The following is an 8,762-nucleotide window of genomic DNA, read 5'->3' as shown; positions in this document are numbered from 1 at the left end:
GTGAATGTATTCCTTATGTGTTCCTGTCTCCTCTCCCAAAGCTTTGGGAATGCAGTACTGGGTTGTTTTTTTTTTTTTTTTCAGGTGTTCTATCTCACATGTAATCCAGAAGGAAATGGTGTCTTTGGTTTATTGTTTTTTCTTGTGATGTGTGAATCTAAAAAGCCACTCATTCTAAAATCTTAATTGTAACAGCCAGAGGGACCTGAGCACTGAATATGGGTAAAATTTCCCACAGTCCTCGCTTTATGTATTTATATTTTTAACCAACCAAACATATTAAAAATTAAAAAACCTTTTAATATATTATCTGTAATCACAGCAGCCTCCACGTAGCCGAGAGGGGATGGAGAATGTGGCAGAGAACATGGATGGGTGGGAGATTTTCTAGGTTCCTACTGACCCCTGTGCCAGCATCACTCTGTGGCTTTGAGAGCATGACGTCTTATCAGAGGGCAGATCGTGGTGGCCTGAGATGGAGGGGCCCTGATGCTCACACTGACACAGAGTGTAGCTGGTTGCTCCAACAGGCCATCTCCCTGCAGGAGCAGCCTCCAGGGAAACCCTGAGCCAGTTACAGGAAATGAAGGTGGCTGTGGCTGAGAAGAAGCACCAACCATCATTCCTCAGCATTCTTCTTATCACACTTTGGGAAACAGTTTTCCCAGGTATCCTGGATTGGAAAGTCCTAAATACATCCTGGGAAAAGGACAGAAAATGTGTCTGAGTCCACTTTCTAATCCAGGATCCAAGGGGCTCCAGGAAGCTAGGTGGACCCATCAGATATTTGGAAAAGGAAAGGAATGACAGAATCTTTGGCCCAATAGCACCAGATGCTTGCCAGCCATTGACCGAGAAAGCCTGGAGGCAGGCCAGGGAGGTGTGTGGGAAGCACTCTGAGTGAGCGGTGCTTATCAGGAAGAATGGTGATACAAGGCTTGTGTGTGGAAGAGTGAAAGACACAAATTAGAGGGGATTAAGAACTGAAGTGCCCGCTTTGGCCAGGGCTGGAAAGTAAAGCTGAGATAATCCTTTTGTCTGTGGTTATGAGAGACCTGAGGCCCATTCTTTCCTTGGGGACAAGTTTGACAGGCCTGCATATAGTTGATGGTTTCAAGATCTTGCAGATGGTCCCCACAGGCTTTCTGGGAGACTTGACTACCACCTTTAGGTGTGTGGGAGACTGGCTGTTGTCCTGGCTGCAACCAGGGAAGGCCTAGAGCCTCCCAGTTAGGTAGAGTCCATGGAGTCCTTGGGGAGGAGGCCAGGGACACAGTCAGGGAGCCCCAGGCCCTTGACAGGGGTGCAGTTGATGGAGAGAGGGCTGCAGCTTAAGGCAGGTTCTTGATTCTCTATGGCCTCCAGGTTGTTCATGTTGTTGTTCCAGTTGATGCGGAAGTGTGTCACCCAAGGATTAGAGGCTGTGATGTTCCATTGGCGCTGAGAGAAGTCTAGCTTGGGGGCAGGTTCCTCTGCAACTCTGGGTCAGGGTTTTCACTGATGACATAGTAGTCACGAAGAAGAGTTCCTGTCCATGGTAGGTGCAGGCGATGAGGCCCACTGTCACACCAATGGTGGCACTCTCAGGGAAGAGGGATGGGTAGGGGCATAGTCCTCAAATACAAATGTGTGCCTCCCTGCTGGGACAGGGTGACCAGCACCAAGTCTAGGGTTTGATCACACTCTTCACTCTGAGCTGAGCCGACGTAAACGATCTTCCATTCCAGGAAGTCTGCTGGAGACTCACTGCACTCGAAGCTGATCTTGAACCAGAAAGGTGTGTGAAAAGGGCTCACATTCTCCATAATTGCCACGTTCAGCACCAACACCTTGGCCATTACCTTGCAGGGTGCGCTGAAGCCAAAGCTGTGGCAGAGTCCACATCTGGGTCCCATAAGGTGAGTGGGACGTCATTGGCCTTGGAACCGGCCCCTTCCTGTGTTTCCATGGGCTGATACCAAAATCCTCACGTTAAATTCCCTGGGCTTCCACACCTGTGTTGATCGAACTGGATTCAGGTCTCCACAAATGAAGTGGGAATGAAAACAAAGGTGTTTTTCTTTCCTTCCCTTTCTTCCTTCTTCCCTTCCTTCCTTCCTTCCTCCCTCCCTCCCTCCTCCCCTCCCTCCTTTTCTCCCACCCCTCCTTCCTTCTTTTTTTCCTTCCTCCTTATGCCTTTCCTTCTGTCTGCTCCTTCTCTCTGTCTCCCTTCACATGCTCCTAAACTGTCCCATAACAGGAAGTTCTCAGTTGACAATTTAAGTAAAAAACTCCGTGGTTTCTCAGAATCTCCCCTCATCTCTGATACCTGATTGGTTCTACTGGGAGCAGCCCTGCACCTGAGATTTCTTCCAATTTTGATGGAATCTTTTGTCTCAGGTGCCACTTTTTTTACACTGTACTTCTCCTGGATATTTACTGTTCTTTTCATGCAATTTAATGTTAATTGCAATTTTTCTTTTATCCTCACCCAATGACATTTTTTTCATTGATTATAAGAGAGAAAGGGGGAGCAGAAAAATTAGTGTGAGAGGGAAGCATGAATGGTTGCTTCTTATACAGCTGAGACTGGGGACTATGCCTGCAAGAACTAGGGATTGAACCTGCAACCTTGGCCTCTGCCCTGACCAGGTATCGAAACCTTCAATCTTTCTGTAATGGGACATTTCTTCAACCAATTGAGCTGTGCTGGCCAGGGCATAACTGCAATATTTAAAGGAATCCTCATATTCATTTTGATCTGAGTATGAGTTTGGGAATAAATATTTGTGTGAGTTAATTTATTTGTTTGGCTTTATAGAATATTAATATTCATAGTTACAAGTGTTCATTTTGCCTACTTGGGTGGCTGTCATGCTTAGTGTTTCTGTGTCACATCTTGTCATGTGGTCACACACATACAGAACAATGTTAAATGAGAGGGGAGACTCCCATAGCATGGGGACAAGGTGGAACCTAGATCAGAAGTTTGCTTCTTGCTGTACTATGTGGACAACTGGAATGTGCCAAGAGGGCTTCTGCATGGTTTTCTCAGGAGACAAGGATCCAGTCTACTTGATCCACAGGTGGAGTGGATGGATGTCTGAACAGCTCACTGATTACTACCACTTTACTATTATTTCACACTAGAGACATTATTCTCTAAACCATGTCATATAGCACATAAATGATTAGTGCACCAATGGTGAAACAATTGTATGAAATAGAATTCTGGCACTTTTTCTAATATCACCTCTCCATTCCTCCAATGTCTGAGGCTGCCATAAATCTGTGCCTTCTCGGGGCCAGAATTTCCTGTCTCTTTTCTCTTCTCAATATTTGTGATTCAGAATGAACAGTGGCATTAAAAGAGTGTCCTCTGAGTCTTTTAATCCATAGAACCTCCAGTTATTTTCTGAGGACATTTCCATTCCAATCTGGCCAGGACCAGTCAGTCTGGATTTGTTTGTTCTCCAAATCCAACTCTTTCCAGAAAAATACACCAGGCCAAGCGTCTCTCTGTGGATGAGAGAGATTTTGCCTCAATAAGTAACACAACTCTCAGATGAGGTCATTTCAATGTACTATGAGGGGGCACGATGAAGGACATTATGTGTCCCATGTGACAGACAGACATGCTCTAAGGACAGTCCCAGAGCTGGGCTCTTTGCCAAACCTGAGTGAATTTCACCTCCCAGAATGTCAAACACAAGATTTCCACTTCCTGATTTCTATTCAATGGCAATCAGTCCTAGTGAGATCTCTCTCCCTCTTGCTTATGCTGTATTTCGACATTGTGAGAAGTCAGTCTGTCTTCCCTTTGTCCCATTTCTTTCATCCATTTTTCCTCCTGCAACTGATTCTATTTCAAGTGTACTATTCCAACCAAGGACAATATCTACCTCTGGAGCACAAACCCTGTGACAAGATGGCTAACAAAGACCTCAGTGGTTCTGTGGGGAGGGTCTGGACCAAATCATTTGGCAGTTGATATTCTGTTCTAAAGGAAGATAATGAGCTCATATGGATGTCAAGGATATCTAGAGCCCTGGGAGTGAGTTGGTTTGGAAGTAAAAGAGGAGGAGAAGGCAACAGAGCAGAATTTTCCAGCTTCCATTCAACTGCCTTTTCAGTTGCTTGGGTGGAATCATCTATAGTCACCAGGGGGCAGTGTAGTCTAACTTGGAGAAAGCACTTAAGTGTGGTTTACCATGACCTGTATGAAGACTTATCTGGAAGTTCCCCTGAGTGGGTGCTTGAGGGGAAGATGTCCTGTATGTGTTGTGTTTCAATATTTCTACTTTACAAGGGACAGTAATGTCCCTGAGCCACAACACTGTAGAGATTGGGACAAAGAATACTGAGCCAGATGCCGGCTTTGCCTGTGGTCCTTGGATAGTGGAATATTTTCTAGCCAACTTCAGACCCTGTCCTCACCCTCTTCCCAGATGTTTCTCAGTGGAAGTTCCTGTATTTGTCAACCAAGAACCACCCTGATTCCTACAATAAGATGTGGTCTCCATTTCCTGGACACTGGAATGATGGTCACAGCGTGTTCTCAGTGAGAAAATTCCATGTCAAACATTTAAAATAGTCCCAGATTAGCTGTGTTGTTTGGTGAGCCGAAGCATCTGTATCAAGGGTCAGGTCAGAGTGTGGTGATGAGAGGCAGATGCAAGAAGCAGATTTGCATGGAGGTCACTCCCTCCTCTGAGGAAAGAAGAGGGGATAAGAGAAGTTTGGGGGAGCCAGACTCAGTGCTGGGGTCTCAGAAGGCAACACTCTTGCCTCAGAAGGGAATCTCCACCATGTCCTGGGCTCTGCTACTCTTCACCCTCCTAACTGAGGGCTCAGGTGAGGCCCCCAAGGAGGGGACCATGAGGACATCTGGGCTGATTCTTTGTCTCCTCCTCAGACTCACATGCCTCTGCACTGAACTGAGCACTGAGTGTGTTTTTACTCTTTTCAGGTTCTTGGGCCCAGGCTCCCCTGACTCAGCCTCCCTCACTGTCTGGGAACCCAGGACAGAGGGTCACCATCTCCTGTGCTGGAAGCAGCAGTGATGTTGGGCAGGGTGATGATGTCTCCTGGTACCAACAACAACCAGGAATGGCCCCCAAACTCCTAATTTATGATGATGATAATCGGCCCTCAGGGATCCCTGATCGCTTCTCTGGCAGCAAGTCTGGCAACACGGCCTCCCTGACCATCTCTGGGCTCCAGCCTGAGGATGAGGCTGATTATTACTGTGCTTCATATACAAGCAGTAGCACTAACCACAGTGATGCAAGTTCATGGGGAAGTGAGACCAAAACTTCCACTGGGCTCATTAGCTCCCTCCTTGCTCTGAAGATGCTTTTACTACCTGTTTCTGTGTCCTAACTCAAAGGTGTGATAATGCAGTGGATTTTTTCTTTTTCTTTTTCAGGTGTTCTCTTCTCTCACATGAAATCCAAAAGGAAATGGTGTCTTTGGTTTATTGCCTTTGCTTGTGATTTGTGGATCCAAAAAGCCACTCACCAAACCCTTAATTGTAACAGCCACTGGGAGGCCCCAGCACGGGATGCTGGGTAGATTTCCAGCAGTTTTCACTTTACGTTTATTTTTAGAACAACTAGACCTATTTCAAATCTTAAAATACTGTTTAATATACAAGTAGTAATCACAACAGCCTCCACGTAGAAGTGATGCGGTGGGGAAAGTGGCAGAAAACATGGATGGGTGGGAGATTTTCTGGGTTCCTTCTGCTCCCTATGACAGCATCACTCTGCAGCCTCAAGAGCACAAGGTCTTATCAGAGCACAGATCACAGTGGCCAGTCACTGAGGGGCTGTGATGCCCACTCTGAGGCAGAGTGGGGCCAGTTGCTCCAACTGTTGGGAACCGCCCTGACTGGTATCAGAAGCTGAAACCCCCGCCTAGGCTAAAGCTAAGGGAACGCCCTTGGAACCGTAAGCCAGCAAGGAGACAAAAGCTTATTTTCCTGGCAGGAATGCTGCTTCTGCTGCTTTATTCATGACTGAACCCCAAAAAGCTTGGTCGGTTAGCCAAAGACGGGTAAGATTCCCCATGGGGGGAATGACCTAAGACAGGCACGATCACTTTGGGAGGCCCCCCAAAAGAAGGACTTGGGGGGCTGCAGCAAAAGGGGGTGATGGACCCTCACTCCTCGGCTCTGACATAGCCTGAGTTTTCAGCGTCTGGGAGAAAATCTCCTTATTTCTTGGTTGCCTTAGTTCCCTTGCTCCACCTAAGCCTGAAACAATGACAGGGTGGTGCAGCTCGGTACTGAGAAGTGCGGATTCCCCAGGGTGATCAGGCCTAAGAAAGAATATGTAAATTACTGTGAAACCTCCTTTGTTTAGAATGCTCTCAGTTGAATGAGAAGGGTCTTAGGAGGAAGTTATTTTGTTCCTCAGTCTTACAGTTCTTTGACCCCAACTCAATAGACCGGCAGAGTTCTTTGTTTTCTACAGTTCCTTACTTCCCCTAATGAGTACTGTACTTTACCTGAATTATTATGCAAAATGAGCCTAATAAAAGCAGGTATGGACTGTAAATCAGCGTGTTCCCCACCAGGGGGGGTGGCCATTTCGTCCCTACTTCCCCACAGAAACTAGTTTGTCTCTGTGCATGTGTTGTTTTTTCTCGCGTTTATCATCGAGCCATCCACAGCGTTCCATGGTCACTGCTGTTACAGAACAGACAAGGGGGGCCTGAGACAATATACTATTATTGAAAGAAGGCCCCGGGTCCGTTATGTCTGCCGCCAGAGGAAAGACATCTCTCAATGCCAGAGATTCGTGAAAAGGAAAGGAAATATTTAATGCTATATAAACTTCAAGTAGTGACCTAATGTCTTTATCAAAAATCCCAAAGTCACTTAAAACACCCACAAACACACACAGTCCTTCCTTCCTTCCCCCTTTGCCCAGTCCAGAGTACCGTATCTCAGGGAAGGAAAACGAAGTCCATGGCTCAGAAAGTCCTCTGGTTCTTAGTCCTCCTTCTCGACTGGGAGACCTCCCTGGGTTCCCGGCACCCTCGGCTGAGTCGCCAGGATCTTTGCTAAAACCAGGTGGTGGTTCCCCCTTCTGAAGCTGCGGGGGTCCCCACTCTGTCCAGGCCTCGTGGTTCTCTCTCTCTGGGATGCGGGAGTCTCCACTCTGCTAAAGACGCATGGTTCTCTCTCTCAGGGCTGCGGGAAGGGGAGAGCCCCCACTCCCCCAAAGCCGCGTAGTTCTCCCTTCTCAGGGTTGCGGGAAGGGGAGAGCCCCCACTCTGCCAAAGCCGCGTGGTTCTCCCTCCTATGGCTGTGGGAAGGTTCTCTCTTTCTCGGGGCTGCGCATGGCTCTCCTTCTCAGGGCTGCGGGAAGGGGAGAGCCCCCACTCTCCCAAAGCCGCGTGGTTCTCCTCCTCAGGGCTGAGGGAAGAGGAGAGTCCTCACTCTGTCCAAAGCTACATGGTTCTCCCTCTCTGGGATGCGCATAGTTCTCTCTCTCAGGGCTGCGGGAAGGGGAGAGCCCCCACTCTCCCAAAGCCGCGTGGTTCTCTCTTCTATGGCTGCGGGAAGGGAGAGTCCTCACTCTGCCAAAGCCGCGTGGTTCTCTTTTCTATGGCTGCCGCGTGGTTCTCTCTTCCTAATGGCCGCCAAGTCTGGGTTTTAAATCCCCATGGCCAATCTTCCTCTGCAGCCTCATTTCCGACTCCTCCCACACTCGGCTTCACATGCCAGAACTCGTATACTTCCAGATTTACTGGGCTGCCATCATGAGTCTGGGCAGGTGTGGCCCCATGTCCTGGAGCCAATCTTCTCCGAGCTCCCACGCAGGCGCTGCAGCTTGGGGGATCTGCCCCCAGTCACGTGTTGGTGGGGAAGTTACTTCCATTTCCCCCCAGCTCAGAGATGATCACAGCTATTTAACATATCTAAGCAACCAGCCAAAGGCTATTAAATGGCGTGTTAAATGACCACGCCAGAGCCTAGCTGCAAAACAGCTCTCAATGGTCCTGCTCCATTTGTCCCTTCCCCCAACCCACACCCTGGGGGGGGCGGGAATCTCCTGGACACCTTAAGTTCTGGACCCAATTTCAAATGCCCATTTGGGGTCCCCCCTCTTGACTGCACCCTGTAACACTGCTGGCCGGTGACCCACGCTCAACACCAACAGGCCATCTCCCTGCAGGAGCAGCCTCCAGGGAAACCCTGAGCCAGTTACAGGAAATGACAGGTGGTTGTGACTCAGAGAAAGTGCCAACCATCATTCCTCAGCATTCTTCTTATCACACTTTGGGGAACAGTTTTCCTGGGTCTCCTGGATTGAAAAGGGCTAAATACATCCTGGGAAAAGGACAGAAAATGTGTCTGAGTCCACTTTCTAATCCAGGATCCAAGGGGCTCCAGGAAGCTGGGTGGACCCATCAGATATTTGGAAAAGGAAAGGAATGACAGAGTCTTTGGCCCAACAGCACCAGATGCTTGCCAGCCATTGACTGAGAAAACCTGGAGGCAGGCCAGAGAGGTGTGTGGGAAGTGCTCTGAGTAAGTGGTGCTTATCAGGAAGCATGGTGATACAAGGGTTGTGTGCAGAAAAGAAAAAGACATAAGTTAGAGAGAATTAAGAACTGAAGTGCCTGCCTTGGCCAGGGCTGGAAAGTAAAGCTGAGATAATCCTTCTGTCTGTGGTTTTGAGAGACCTGAGCCCCATTCTTTTTTGGGGGACAAGTTTGACAGGCCTGCATATAGTTGATGGTTTCAAGGTCTTGCAGATGGTCCCCACAGG

The 8,762-nt window shown here is 48.3% G+C and overlaps 1 pseudogene and 2 gene segments (V, D, J or C); 2 read left to right on the top strand and 1 right to left on the bottom strand.

Moving 5' to 3' along the window:
• Window positions 1–569, top strand: part of LOC123810822 — a 1,625-nt gene extending 1,056 nt beyond the window's left edge. The window contains 1 exon segment of the V gene segment in view: window positions 531–569. Coding sequence covers window positions 531–569 — 39 coding nt within the window.
• A 661-nt stretch (window positions 570–1,230) lies between these two features.
• Window positions 1,231–1,838, bottom strand: LOC123810821 (annotated as a pseudogene).
• Window positions 1,839–4,705: 2,867 nt separating this feature from the next.
• Window positions 4,706–5,361, top strand: LOC123810820. The segment is given in 2 exon segments: window positions 4,706–4,833; window positions 4,949–5,361. Coding segments are annotated over 2 exon segments (459 nt in total).
• The last annotated feature ends 3,401 nt before the right edge of the window (window positions 5,362–8,762 follow it).

This window comes from Phyllostomus hastatus, unplaced genomic scaffold (assembly GCF_019186645.2).
Source record: "Phyllostomus hastatus isolate PE091 unplaced genomic scaffold, TTU_PhHast_1.1 phas_scaffold_760, whole genome shotgun sequence".
Lineage (NCBI taxonomy): Eukaryota > Metazoa > Chordata > Mammalia > Chiroptera > Phyllostomidae > Phyllostomus > Phyllostomus hastatus.
Note: the sequence above shows the minus strand (reverse complement) of the source record. Positions and strands in the feature narration are given on the sequence as shown.